Raw genomic sequence first — 15,604 nt, 5'->3', positions numbered from 1 at the left:
TTGCCCTGCCTTGTGCAGCTCTGCAGCCCTCACTCTCAGGAAGATAAAGAAAGGGAATGTTCCCATGCAATTGCCTTACACTGCAGGCCTGTTCACTGGCAGATTTGCCTTTTGCATCACTCTCCAGCTGGCTGCTGGCAAGGCCAAGGTGTTTCACCAGCTCCAGCCTGCTTTATTCTGTGTGTAAGAACGGGTCTTTTGAGGAAAGGCTTTTCCCTGGAGCTCAGCATTTCCAGGCACAGCTCCTAATGCAGCTCTGTGGTGCTGGCACAGCTGAGGCTCCACAAATCCAGTAACACATGAGGGTGAGCAACAGCCAGGGTGCCCAGAGCCTCTATTCTCCATCAGAACCTCCATTCTGTCAGCCCCAAAGCACGAGGCACTGACCGGCCTGCTGGCCACACTGCAGCCTGGAAAACTCCACACTCCTCATCCTCCACCAGCTCTGCTAGGATGCCTTCTCACCACCAGCTTCTAATGGAGACTGTAATTACACCCTGTAAATGTGTGTCCTCCTAAAGCTAGAGCCTATTTATAGAGTCATAGAAACCATCTTTCTTAAGGAAATCATCCCTGTGTGAATCTATCCTGAAGCCTCTTCCCACCTTACAAGTCCCTAAAATAAATCTCTTTCAACAAACACTTAACACTTGTTTCCACGTTACAACAAACCACGTTAAGAGCAATTAACATAGTTCATTTGCAAAGATCAAACAAAGCATTTATTCCAACTTCATTCCATCTCTAGAACTGTACTTTTAAAAAGCAAAGACATCACCTAAAGGTTCAGGAGTAGGAAGAAAATGACAAAGCGTAGAGGTAGCTAAGCTTTGCAACAGAGAAGGGCACATCCAGACTAGAATCCAAAAAGGCCTCATGGAAAACTGGTATTTCAGCTACAGGTACTTCAAGAGATAAGGAGATGAGATCCAAGGGCATCATCCAGCAAGCACACAGAAGAAGGACCTGGCCCAGAACTGTTCTACTGAGTGGTGCTTGCATAACACAGCAAAAGCAAGAAGCAATGTGCTTCCAGCGCACCTGCAACTCTTTTTAATGCAAAACATTAGCTGAGAAACTACTTTAAAGGCAACAGAGGCATCTGCCAAGCCAGGCTGCTGAATCATCAAAGATGGGGAAATGGAAAGATTGGGCTTAGAGCACCATCTCAAAGGAGGGCTCAGAAGATTTCACTTATTCTTTCTGGAATACAGAAGGACACACCGACAGGACAGTCTGACCTGGTAAGCGGTTTCCGGCAAGGAAGAAAGTGTGCACTTAAAGAACAATTATCCTTTCCAGTATGAATAAGATTGTTCCTTCATGTAAGTGTACTAATATTGGATTTGGTAAATACAGCCATTGAAAGCATTCCTTTCTGTTTTTTTCAAATCAAAGCACACTTTGTAAAAATGACTTAAAAAAAAAAAAACCAAAAAACTAATCACAACAATGAAAGTCTACATCATAATGAGATTTCAGATAACTAAAAATACTTAGAAGCTCACCAGGAAAGCAGAAATTATTCTTCCTCTTGAGGTTGGTCTAACTCAAAACACAGCTTGGAAGGAGGAACAAATGATCCAGGGAACAAGAAGTAACAAAATGACCTCTTATATTGATTCAAGGACAGCTTGCTTCTACCTTTGTTACAATACTTGGCTGAAATTTCTCATGTTAAGGAGAAGACCAAATTGAGCAGCACAAAAATATTGCCAGAGTAGATAGATGTTCTCCAAAGAGACCCCTTGACCCCAAATGACATATCTGGGAACCTGCCACCCACCAGCTTGAACTTCCAGGCTGTATGGTGCCACGAAGGCATAGCTGTGGTCTTATAATCATTCCACCCACCTCTGATCAAGCTTATTAGAGAGCATCTCCCAGGAAAAAAATAAAAGCAAACTGTAAAGTTGCCTTTGTTCAAAAACCCACTCAAAATTCACACCTGCTTCTTATAATGAAGCACAGGGTAGCACACAGGCCTGCTGGGAAAGGCATAGTGAGGTAAGCAAAGAATAGCAGACATCACTGCTATTCTCCGCTTCTTTTCTTACCTCCATTTTTTTCTCATCTCACCATTTTTAAAATCTCAAAATCTCACCACAAATGCTAGTAAGATGTCTGGACAAGAGTGAGCACAAGTAAATCATAAGACTAACTTCCTGCAAAGCCCTCAAATTTGCAGCATTTATAGCCACTCTTTCAATTACACTATTTTTACTTGAATGAACACACATGCAAACAAACACATTCAATTTAATGCTACACTTTAATCATTGTTTTTAAAGTCTTTTCAGCAGAAAGGCAGATTTCTACATCCCAGGAAACACTCTGCACTCCCTAGTGCTACGGAAAACCATCTTCCCCATTCTGAAAATGTCTTGGTGACCCAGAAATAAAAGTTTATTTAAGGCAGGCAGTTTCTGACCTGCTGTGATCCATCGCCATTCACGATGTGGGGCATCATGGCCACCTCCCCGTTCAGCAACGGCGGCAGCTCCAGCGGGATTTGGTCGGTCATCATCATTGTGACGTACATTCATGGAGAATTTTCCTCAACGGACTTCCTGCAAGAGAAAGCAGCAGTTAAGAGACCCTGCAGAAACCCTGCTGCACTTCAGAAGGTCGTTCTGCCATTCAGGAACTTCAGCAGGAGCCCTGGTTTTGTAACAGGAGGCTTATGGAGCTCAAGCCTCTGAATGGAGGTTTGAACTGTTGGATCAAGAGCATGGAAAGTCAAGTTTCCATGCAAGAATTCCAAAAACCAACTAGGCAGATTTCCACTCTTTCCCACAGTTATAAACCTCAGCCTTCACTGCTGAAATAGGCAGGTTCTGAGACACTTAAGAGTTTTGCTCTTAATCACCATCCTGCTTGCTGCCACAGCTCTTGGAATTACCCACATGGTTTAAGATGCTACAGCAATTTCACTCAACAGCCACACTTCAAAGCCAAACACCTTTATTTTTTTTCTAGGGCCCTGTAAATAGTGTGAACTGCCACTACAAAACAAAGACCAGACACCTGACTTCCACTTAATCATGACCCAAAAGGATTAAGGCTGCTGCTGGAGCAGGAGGGACAGCACATCCTCAATGTTCTGAACACCCCGTTCTAGGAAGGGCAAGAGAAAATGATGACAACACGTAAGGATTTGTGAAAAATCACACATCACTTCCAGCACACCCTCCCCCTCTCACAGCTAACTGATGTGATACACAAGCATCAGTAAAGCCATGAGAAGCTGCCCTGTAAAAACAAGTCTTAATTCAGTGTTAAGGGTATCATCATGCTGGTTTATGGGGCAATAACACAACTCCAGTGAATAACATGGATGATCTCACCACATAGCTTATCTAGACTTCTGCTCAACAGCTCCTAAAGCAAAGCAACCTCACATGTCCAGTGATGAGCAGCCTCCTCAGCGCACCTCCTGCCAGAGAATCTCAATGTCATCCTGAATAATTTCATATACATCCCAAACTCAAGTTAGAAAAAAAATATGCTGTGACTTAGGTGGCAGCATAGGTGATCAGATGGCACAAGATCATCAGGGTACTCCACAGTACAGAAAGGGGAATTTTTGGCAAAGAGCATGGGGGATAACTAAAGAGCCATAAACCAGGAGTTTAACTCAGCTGCTTCAGAGGGGATCAAAGACTGAGCCAGCCTCACCAGGGTTGGAGCATCCCATTCCATAGATGCTGCATATCTTATATCCCCTTGGCCCCAAATACTGTTGGACTTTTTTTTTTGGTTGTCCAACAACTAAATTATCAGTTTAGTTGAAATACACTGTCTCCATTTTCATCAACCTCTTCCAGAGCTCACTGCAATCCCATCACCTGCACAGCCTCATGATCAGAAACACCAGCCTGACCAAAAGCTGCTCCTCCAGCTCCTGAGGAAAAGCACTTGTGTGATTTAGAAGTGATGACAGTGCCCACACAGACTGAATCACATGTGTCTTATCCTTTCACTGTCATCAAACAGGCCCCTTCACATCGAAGGAGAACCAGAAGACTGAAAGTACATTTGTTTTCCAGAAGGTGTGCAAACCTGGCAATGTGACCTCCAGCCACACAGCTCAAGATCATTTTAATTGAACTCAGTACCAAATTTAGCACGACTCTCACAGCTCTTTCCACTGTTCTCATCTGTGAGAAAACACCACTTTTCTAATCATCACTTCACCAAGACATAAACAGAGGCAATGTATTTCCATCCACCTTTAAATTAAATCCCTCCTTTTATCCAAGACTCAATTACAGGACAGAAGTTCTCCAGAAGCCTGAGACACAGCTGCTGTTGGGATGGTGCATCCTAAAGCTTTTGCTTCTCATTACTTCACAGTTTCAGGTTTTAATTTTGAGAAACATCCGAGTCCAACAACAATATTCACAGGTGTTGGGATTTGGGGGTGGAGGAGGAGGAGGGGGGCAGTGTGACTTCACTTTTTGGGGGTTCTGTTTGTTTACCAAGGAAGAACAGAATATGCCAGGTTTTGAGCCATTTCTTAACTGCTTGAGATTAAGAAAAGGACTGAAAGAGCCCAATAATGAACATCAGAGAGCACATGAATGAACAGCTTTCAGGAAACAGACTGATTTAGTCAAAAGCCAGCTGTACCTCCAACTATTCTGGCTATACATGCATTTATTTATGCATCTATAGTTGTCCTGTGTGCAAATGTATATATTCACATTTAAAGGTCATTTGTAAGGAACAAAGCATTCATAGAAACCATTTCAAACCCATATAAAACAAAACCCCAATCCCCAAACAAATGACACGTTCATTTAGTCTGAATCCAAAAGCCAAGCTTTAACAGTTTAAACATCACACTGATACTATTTTCTTGAGGAAAAAACCCCATACTGTAGCTTGAAGCAACATATTTTCCAAGTAATACTTCCATTCCAGGCACAACAACGGATATGTTGACATTTATTTGCTACGTGTCATTATTTAAAGTGTTGCAGCTACATTCCTTTTGCTTTATTAATGGTTTGTCACTACAGCCATGTCTACACTTGGCTCACTTGAAAGGAGAAAACAAAAAAACAAGAAAACATAAATAAAAAGAGCTTAAATAAGAAAACAAATAAAAAGAGCTTCCTCTATTTGTCAGGTCTGGTACGACCCCACCAGAGATGATACCAGCAGCAGTACTGGCTACAAGGCACAGCCACTGGCAGGAATTTTTGGCAGAATTTCACAAAGATGTACTCCAGGCAGAGTGAAGACATCTACCATGAGGCTGGCAGACTTCACTGCAAAGCCAAATCCTTTGGAAACACGGGCCTCACACACTTCTTGAGCTTATTTGTTCACCCATCCTACTTAAAACAGATTTATTAGCTGTGCTTTCACACCCCTCCTAAAGCCCACTACTCCTCCTCCCTCAGGGGATGCAAAGCTGATTAATACAAAAAGTGAGGTCTGAATACAATTTTTTTTTCTCCCTGCAAACTGGGAACATTGATAGAAGAAAACACCAGACACAGCTCAAAGAGCCAGGTCACATTCCAGGATATGAGAATTCTTCCTTAGCTAAAATATGAACTGCCAAATACTAACCCACAGCCCTTTTTTTCAGGTACTAACTCAAATTTGGGGTTTTGTCTAGAAAGCTGACTATATTTAAATTTTAAAAAGATATTTCCTGTGCGTCTACATTCCCTAGGTTTGGCTGGGACAGGTCACAACAACGCCAACAAGGAGTGAGAGGCTGCATCTCCCTGTCTAGCTTCCTCCAGGAATATGGAAATCATAGCTTTCCACTTTGCTGTAGAGCAAGGAAGAAACAACCATCCAAGTTTGATGTCTCTGTCCCCAAACAAAACTTCCAAATCTTTTGATGTCTGCAAGTTACTGTTGCAAACTTGATTTTCAATTCAGTACTGCAGCCTTCTACTGATCCCTGAGATGACTCCATTTCCTTAAATTAATTCAATATGTGAATTAGTAATACATAAATTAGTTGCACATGGCACTAGAGAGAAAATTAAAGCACACAGAAGAATGAAGTGTAACTATCTAAAACCCAATGTCCATGTATGGTCAAACAACATGACCCAACAGGTTACGTCAGTTTTCCTGAAATTCCAAAAGCAGTGTGAACCACATCAAGATACCCAATTCTACTTTTCCTAGAAGGTTTCACCCATGCTTATTTATAGGGCTGGAAGCCAAGAACATTTTTCTTTCTGTGATTTTCTTCCTACCTTCTGTATTCTACAAAGCCAAAGAACCTCTTCCAGCTATGGCAGACGAACGCAGAGAACCTGGCAGGGGCAAGAGGAGTTGTGAATATTGAGTCCTGTGACTGCTCTTGCAAAGACTTGATTTTTATTTCCCTGCAGCAGACCATTAAAAGTTCCTGAACAAAGTGTTCTGCTTTTTTATCACAATCATCTGGAATTACAGAAGTTGTACTACAGCAAGGACAGGGAGTTTTCAATACTAAGTAGAGCCACATACCCAGGTTTATTTAATATACAACTAAAATTCAGTGCTAAACACACATTTTACTCCTGCAGTGCATATTTAGGGGTATTCTGCCTGAATACAAGAGAACACACTGCAAAAAGAGTAAGAAGCTACCCCGCCTTCAATCCTAGCCTTGATTAAAAAAAATACTTGAAATGCACACAGTATAAACTTAAAATGGAAGAATTTTCTCTTTCCAGCCTAAAAAAAAAAACAACAAACAAAGAAACCAACCCTTACCACTTCCCCATGACAAAATTCACACACAGATGGCACACACACAGGGTTACACAGTCCAACAGACTCCTCTCTACCCCTGCTTTAATACATGCACTATAGGAACCCACTTAGTACTTTAGAGCCATGAGCCAGGCCAGTTCTGGTGTTATCAAAAGCCAAAGCCTGTTGATAAGTGCCCTGCTGACCAGCAGTCACAAGGCAACTGCTCCTCCCCCCAGCCAGACATTTTCTCTGGCAGACCAGGTTCTGCAGTGAGGATGTCCAGAAACTGGCAGTTCTCTGACCCAAAAGGAAAAAGATTTGTGATATCTGATCTGCATCCTCCAAACCACATCCTGACAGCATGGCCAGCCCAAAACCTCCAGCACGGCCTGCACAGCTGATGTGAACACAGGACGGTTCCCCATCCACTGCACTGCACCAACCCTCAAACACTTGTGTGGTTATAACCAGGACAAGAGGAAGGAGGAATTGCTTAAAAGGGCTTTGCCATGGTTAAAAGGTATGTATGGAATCATAGGTTCATGTCAGAGGGAGTCCCACCTGGCACAATGAGAGGTCAAACACATCTTTAGAAACCCATGCCCCGAAAATAGGGAAGACTCAAATATTTCTAGACAAAAACTCACTTTGGAAAAGATACACAGTAAAACATAATGAGAATTTAAAAAAAACAAACTCATTCAGTATTCACAGAAGCCATTACCTGCAGCATATCTTATTCTTCTTCCATAAAGAGAAATAGTCCTGAAATTATTTGTTATTTTCCAGGACATTATATGTGCAATTGAAGAATCCTATCAAAGTCTGGCATGTCAAATCATGTTACTGCTGGTTATTATATAGTTGAAGAAATGGCTGGTTGTCCAGAGTGATTTTGAATAACCTTTTGAATAAGAAAGAAAAATAACTAGGAAAAAAAATTGCTAGTATGTACAAGATGAGTATGTATACACAGTCTTATTTGTAAACATATTCCCAGACACTAAGAATTTAGTATGGAGCTACAACCCACTAGGAAGGCTCTGAATGAGGAGTGCTCCTTCTGCACATTCCTGCTGATGCTGGAATTCATGTGCAAGAGACGAGAGAACTCACACACTGCCCCATTTGCCTACTGTATTTTGTACAGCACACGGTGAAATTTGGGACTAATTAAAACATACATAACACATTTATATTTTTCACTGAAAAGCAGAGTGGTAAATATAGCTGCTTTCAAGAGACTCCTGCCATGGCTTGCCGTTCCAATTCAAAGAGGAGTGGTAATAATTGTTCATGTAGAAAAGCCTCTTGAGACATGAGCAGTACCTGGAGGTATGTGCACAGATGGTTGGTCAAGGCACAAACAGTCTGGAATTTGTCTTGTCTGATGTGCCTTCATTAGTTTAGTTAAATCACATCCGTCTGCAGCGCCACTGAAACCTGAACACATTCTTTCTCGGTTTAATTACAAACACGGTAGATTAATTTGGAAGCATCCAAACAGCCGGGCTTCTTCATAACAATTTTGAAGAAACACATGCAATTCTAAAAATCTGTTATGACAAAAGAAACAGATTAGAGGGAATACATACACACAGTCCACTGGCATTTTATGAAGAGGTAGTGAAATGCCTGCTGCTTGCTCTCTGTGCCATTTCACAGAAAAGGACACAGTAGCTGGATCCTATCTCCAGCAAGCTGAAAAGCATAAACATCCTCTCAAAACTTAACCACTGTCATTAATCAGTGGGTTTGTTCCCCTCTAGTTTACTTTAAACAACAACAGATTTCGATGTGCGTGGTACATTCCATCTCTGAAGATGGAATTATCAGCAGTGTTCAATTCTACGCAGGATCAAGGAAAATTAACATCGTTTCTTCCCCACACTGGTTAGATTCCCAAGGCAGCGATCCAGAGGGTAATGATATGAAGATTTTCAGTAGTTTGCATTTATTTGGACCTAAAATTTGACCTCAAATTTTCCAGGCTTGAAACTCTGTTATCTTAAAGAACAACAAATTCGTGCTGCAACCAGCCACACACCCCTCATAGGAAATGTTTGTCATTTGGGAACAGAAAAACTACTAAAAACTGGTTCCTAGCTTAACCTTAGGAAGAAATGGAATAACCAAGTAAATTCAAATATGTACCAGAAATGAGCATCAGGAATAGGGATATCAGGTCAAACTGCATCACGCAGGAGTGTCTTATTTCACATGGCAAGGACAACTAATCAGCAGATAATAGCTCTGATGAAATAACTGGAATAAAGCAACCTGGCACACAAAGGAGTCTTTTACCAAAGGAAAACCTCACCCCACTAGGGGTTTTCCCCCTTGGTTTTCCAGGGGGAAACCTTGTGAAAACTCGTGTAGGAAAAGCAAGCTTGCCCTCCTCCCACCACCACCCACGCCTGGGGTGCGCAGTGCCTGAAGGCCATCATAGTCATGTGCAAACCTAGTGTAACTAGATTGAAAGGAATAAAATACACCATGGGTGAAACAGACCTTCAAAATTGTTATTAGGCTTATATTAGATATGGCTGAGCAGAAAGCCACAGGCAGACAAGCTAATCCAATGGTTCCACAGCATTCTCACTCCTGCAAATAATATTAGAGCAGCAAATTCATCTGCTGCTCAAAAATCAATTCCAAAACATGCAAACACACCATGGCTACAGCCTGCATTGCTGGCAGAAGAGCACGCTGCAGAGACAACTTGTGTACAACTCACTCTCACCATGTGGGTTTTTCTGTGCTGCTTCTTCAAACTGAAAATTAAGTTAGTCATTTTTGCTATTTATATTCCTTTCCTTCTTTGTTCTCACACCTTTCTTTCCTCACCTTCCTCTGTATTAATCACAACGGATAAAGGGACTCATGAGGGATGTAGCTGCAAAAATAGAGAAGTTTTCAAGCACACAATTCTCACACTATTTCACACTAATTCTTCTAAGCAGACATACGCTGAATTAAACTCTTCTTGCACAATAGTGGCCAATTACTTTTTTTCCCCAATATTTTTGGTGGTGTTGTTTTTGGCACAACTTGGCTTTAAAATAGCAACTACTTCAAACTTTTTTCTCTTTTCAAGGGAAATGATTTTATGCACTTCCAAAAATACAAGCAGCAATTAACATTTCAAACTAATTTGTTGCTGCTTGTCCACCCTCAGAGACACTTGAGTTAAGAGAGTTCTGGGAGCTGTTTAATTGCCAACTGTACAACACACTCTCCCAACTGCACTCAGCATCTCTGTGCTTTTCGAGAAGATCACAAGTCAGGAGTAGACCTAGATTATATAATTAGGAAGAAATTCTTCCCTGTGAGGATGGTGGGGCCCTGGCACAGGTTGCCCAGAGCAGCTGTGGCTGCCCAATCCCTGGAAATGTCCAAGGGCAGGCTGGACAGGGCTTGGAGCAACCTGGGATAGTGGAAGGTGTCCCTGCCCATGGCAGGGGGTGGAATGAGAAGCTTTAAGATTCCTTCCAACCCAAACCACTCTTGTGATTCTCTGATGACATCTGCCTCTCCACAGGTCAGCAGGAAAGCACAGAGCTCTTCCAGCTGTGGTGCCCCATTGCTAGGGCAAGGAGAGGAGGATGACAGGGGTCCAATAGCCCTCCCTCCACAAACTGAGACATCCAATTTGGGACACCCAGCACAAAAACTGGTCCCATAAGCGCAGAGAGCCAATCTGTGCAACAGAAACAAATTGCACACTTCCTAACTAAATGATCACCCTTTCCAGGGTCTGTGTACTCTGCATCACTTCTGACAAAAGCAATTTGGAAGTAAAATTCACACACTCTAGCAAGATCTTCAGTAAGTTTAAACACATTTGGAATAACCTTCTATTTGCTTGAAGCAATTTGTGTGAGGAGGAGAAATTCCCTTCAATCCAGACCTACACCTGTCTACAAACTGGCCCCTGATTCTGCAAACATTTGAGAGCACATCTTTACACTCACAATACTTTTATTAAGTACTGAATTCCCCCAGATCAGGGCTGCAAGCCCAAGAACGTGCCCAGGGACACGGGCAGAACCTCTATGCAAAGAGACATGCTTGCACAAAGGTGAAAGGCAGATAAGGCACAGGTGTGCTTCATCTATTTGCTTTCTTCCTCCATTTAATAGCCCAAGTATTAATCATGGTTACAGGTTGATAAGCACAGCATTTGTCGATAAATACCTTCCCCTTCCACTCTGCTCTCTCAAATAATAATCTCTCTGCAATAATACCACAAAGACCTTGGTTATCTCTCCCGGAGTTCCTGTGCAATGGGGAATCTACTGGAATCAATGGGGTGGGGATTATTTTTTTTTACCCCTAATTAAACTACGAAGCAAGGAAAAAAAAAAAAAGGCTATCTACCATATCAATCTGCAGCTCTTGAAAAGCCTGCATACCAAATCTCATTTCCAACAAGGTCTCAGCACACCTTTGTGCAACAGAAACTGGGCTGCTGTCGCCATTCCCCGCTAACCTGACTCCGGGCTGACAAAGTGGCTCATTGTGTTATTGTGGGAAAGAGCTCCACAGAGATCTCCCATTCCTCCCTGGGAGTCAGGAGCAGCATTCACACGGGGCAGCACCTCTGCACGGCTGCCCCAGAGCTTTCTCATGGAGGAGGAAAGCTGAGCCCGTCACTGTCATCCTGCTCACAAAATCCAAGTGCTCAAACCACACCAGTAACAAGAAAACCAACCTGAGACCCACCACCCAACTCCACCACGCCATAACTTTCCAGCATCAAGAGAAAAAAATATTATTACACCATCCCTTACTTTCACACAGCATTAAGTACATTTTTCAGGATTTATCTACTTTTGTGAACTGCTTCATGAAAATGAAGACAATATGCTACCTATGAAGGTTTCCCCTAACTGGAGATAGACAGGGATTTATATTAAACAAAGACCTGAAACTCACCAGCAAAAAAGAAACCACACACACAAATTCAAGTCATTGTCCCATTTTTGATTAATTCTGGTATCCAGGACCTTACAGGAAAGAAGCCTCTCCCACTCCAGGTATCAGATTTTTATCTCCAATGATAAAAAACCATCAATGAATGAAAAAACCCTAAATGTAGAGTACTGGGGGGTTGCTTTCTTTAGGGTGGGAAGCCAAAGGGTCTCTATTTAGACAGAAAATGCTGTGCTGAATGTGCCACCTGCTGCAGCTAGAAAGCTCAGGTTATTGATTAAATGGTTTAAAATGGAAACCCTTTGGGGTTTGCTACCTGTCTCAAGCGGGGCACAGTTTGTAACACAGACTGAAGGAGAAACAAAGTTCTGTTTATACAGCAAGGACAATCCAGAGGGGTCACCCAGCACTCAGGTGGTCTGTATCCACTTTCATTGTGAATCCTCACCCATTTAAGCTCATTTCCATACTCAGCCAAACCATTCAGGCAATGGAAAAATGAAAATGATTCTCCATAAATTGTATTGGTCTTTGATAACAATAAATACATTGAAGTACTGAACAGCTTGTCTTATGAATTGGGAAACCTACAGCACTTAAAACTACACCAAACCCAGAAGTGCTGGTTGAAAGGCAGGCTCAAGGCATGGTGCCAGCAGGACAGATGCTCTTCCCACCCTGGGTGAAGTCAAAAGACAGCAGCCCCAATCCTACCAGTTACAGGAGTTACTCATTAATAAGTTACAAGTCTTTGTTAATTAAAGTTTCCTAATATTTCACCTAGTGACTTTGGTACTACAGCTTTCAGGTATGAGCAGTATTTCTAAGGGGCTTCAAAGAAAGCTGTGGAAAGTCAAGATATATATATATAAGCCAATAATAAGAACCAGGGTGAGCTAAATAAAGGAAAGTAAATTCCTGCAGACTGAATTCTTTTTTAATGCCAAGTTTGTATTTAATCAAAAAGGGGACAGTCATGCTTTTTTATATTTCCCTATTGATACAAGCACACACAGCTCCAATAAAGCTAATTAAACCCTTGAAGCTCAAGTGAACTTTCCAAATCCTTTAGATGACAAAATTCCAGTCAAGCAAAAAAACTTAAATAGACAAGCAGCAGAAAGCAAACCAACTTTCAAGCTTCACGTCACATGTACCTGAAGTTTCATTTGCCCTTGTTACACTTAGAGAAATTAATTTCTATAACCAGTTACCAAATTTTAGAGGTGCAGGAGTCGAGAGTCTATTCAAATACAGATAAGAAATCCACAGAAAGGAACAATCTGAATTGTTCAGGCTGGAAAAGACCATTAAGACCACCGGGTTCAACTGCTAACTGAGTAGTTCCATTTCTACCATTAAACCATGTCCTTACATGCCATATTTACACATCTTTTCAGCACCTGCAGGGCTGGCGTCTCCACCACTTCCCTGGGCACCCTATTCCAAGCTGTTCTCTGTAGAGGTTGGTCTTAATAAGCATCAGTGGGGTTTTGTCATGAGGAACAAAAAGTTTGTGACTTTTTAAGACAGATGCACTTTGATTACTGCTCTGTGAGACACCAGAGTTTGTCCTTCCCTCTCCCTAGCTCTGTACCAGCGCCTCCAGTCCCATGGATACACCACACCATTCCAAATTCATCTGTTTCCCAGGCTGGCATAAACAACCTGTTTGCAATTTTACAACATGGAGCAGATCCATTGTACAAGCTCAGAGCAGACTAGCAGCAATAAATTCATCATTAACAAGGCAGAGCTTATCTTTGAGTCTTGTTACACAAAATCTTTTTGACTGCGATAATCTTTAGCAATAACCATTCACAGGATTTCAGCTTTCTGGGAAGACAATTTAAAAAAGCTCCTACCATGTTCTCTGATAAATTTTTCATTTATAATTCTAGCTCGAATTCAAAAATTAAAGTATTTCAGAAAGGCACAGAAAAAACATTAGCCTTGCATCTTAAAATACGTAAAGCTGAATTTCAAGAAATGAGCTTGGTTAGCATATAGGAGTGGGGAAAATTACCTTAACAAAAAGCAGTTTTGGGGGGTTGGGGAAAAGATACAAATATACAGTTCACCCACAGAATTTCAATAAACAGGTGAGAACAAAATACCCAAGTCTTTCAAATATAAGAAAACCCATCTCATAACTCAACTGGAAGAAACCCAAGTGATAAAAAACACTGAAACTACAAGAAAGGCTAATTCTCTGGAGGTTTTTTCCTACACTGTTTTTCATAAATATAAAGCATTTTACCACCACATGCCCTGACAGCCTTCACATTTTATTGGACATGCATCTCACTTTGCCTACTGCAAGAAAAATTCATAGAAATCCTGATGGAGCAAAGACTGTTACACTGAGTCGAGGTCAAATATAGTATATATGTATATAAATAAATCTGAAAAATTCAACGTGGCTTGACAGCAACTTTTCTTTGACAGTGGAGGCAGAAAGATCAGAATATCAGCAAATGCAGGAGTTTGCCTGCAGGGTTCTGACCACATTAGCACAGGACTTGAGCAAGGAAAAAAGCTTTCCCAGTCAAATTTAGTTGTGCTCAATTTTACCTGAATGCTGTAACTGACACATGACCCAACAAGATTTTACTCCCAGGGAGCTCTATCGAGGCACATTCAGTTTGTGTGAATAAGCTGGAACACCCAGGTGTTATCACCGAAAGTATGGCACAATCTCAACTCTTTAATATTTACATTCTGACCCAGTTCAGTCACATTTTGGCAGCACAGAGCCCACACAGATACCCACCTGAACAATACAGTACACAGTTAATCAGTGGCAAACACCTACCCATTAACACCAGTTGTTCTCCCAGCTAAAGGCTTCACAGGTCCAGAGATTCAAGCAGATTACATTTGTTCCCCAGTTTCTAAGGGGAAGACACTTTGTCATCATGTAACATGTCGATATCTGGTTTTAAAAATAAGTAAAACTGGTATTATTCTCTACCTACACCATGGCATATTACTCTTGGGGCAGGGGAGGAAGATGACATGTCCATGCAACAATTTTTATACATATTCTCAAAAGTAATAGACCCTTGTTGAAAAAAAAAAACCACTCCCACTCTCTCTCTCATGTGAACATATTCCTCCTCCCATTTCTCTCTCTAGTCCCTAATCATATCTCCAGGTTGGTACAGAAGAACAGCCTGGGTGTTCAGGGGAGGTTTAACCTGCTGGTGAGAACATGAGCAGCGGTGCATGCTGCAGAGAAACCCTCAGTACCAAACACCTGTTCAGCACCTCATCCTCCTCCCAGTGCTCACTAAGGAAATTCCCTCATCCTTAATGAATTTGGACTATTTTTTCCCATCACTCCAGATGCAACTTCAACAGTTTGATTTCTCTGTAATCTTGCTGTGTGTTTCCATGTGCTGCTGCATCAAGCCTGCTATGAATAACCTAAATCACAGATTGCCCCTCAGCATCCCACAGGTGCCAGAAGTACCTTACAGCTCACAGAGCCTGCCAGAGCACAGCACATCTAAGTCAGTGCTACAGCTCTGCAGAAAGCCATCACTGTGCACCACAGTTTTAAATACTCAGAAGTTAGTACTGTGAAATTCAGCACAACTACCAGCTGCTTTACCCTCAGCATCCTCTCTATTCAAGAAAGTGCAGAACAAGATTTATTATTATTTCCATCAGAACCTCAACTTGTTGCAACTTTTGTCTTTAAATCCGAAGCTGAAGAGATGCTCTGATTTTCCCTCTTCAAAAGAGTACTTGGCCTGAACTAACAGATGAGCTACCCATACTCATCTAAATTGAGCAGATTATAACATGTTTATTATTAAGAACATGTCAAGGTACATTAGTCTTTAAGGCTTTTTTTGAACACTTCTTGAATTGATCAAATGAAGGAAAGTCACTCTGTTACTAGTAATTTGTTTCTTATGACAAACAGTAGTGGGTTGAGCCTCCT

General features: G+C 41.7%; 1 protein-coding gene across 1 annotated transcript in view; it reads right to left on the bottom strand.

Annotated features, from left to right (window-relative positions):
* FNDC3B (fibronectin type III domain containing 3B) overlaps positions 1-15,604 on the bottom strand; it is a 185,220-nt gene that overhangs the window by 145,691 nt on the left and 23,925 nt on the right. The window contains exon 2 of the mRNA XM_030954819.1: positions 2,432-2,570. Within this exon, the coding sequence (XP_030810679.1) occupies positions 2,432-2,542 (111 nt within the window). The 5' untranslated portion in view covers positions 2,543-2,570. The remainder of the gene's footprint in view (positions 1-2,431; positions 2,571-15,604) is intronic.

This window comes from Camarhynchus parvulus, chromosome 9 (assembly GCF_901933205.1).
Source record: "Camarhynchus parvulus chromosome 9, STF_HiC, whole genome shotgun sequence".
In the NCBI taxonomy this organism is placed as follows: domain Eukaryota; kingdom Metazoa; phylum Chordata; class Aves; order Passeriformes; family Thraupidae; genus Camarhynchus; species Camarhynchus parvulus.
The sequence above is the reverse complement of the archived record's forward strand: the minus strand, read 5'-3'. Positions and strand labels throughout refer to the sequence as shown.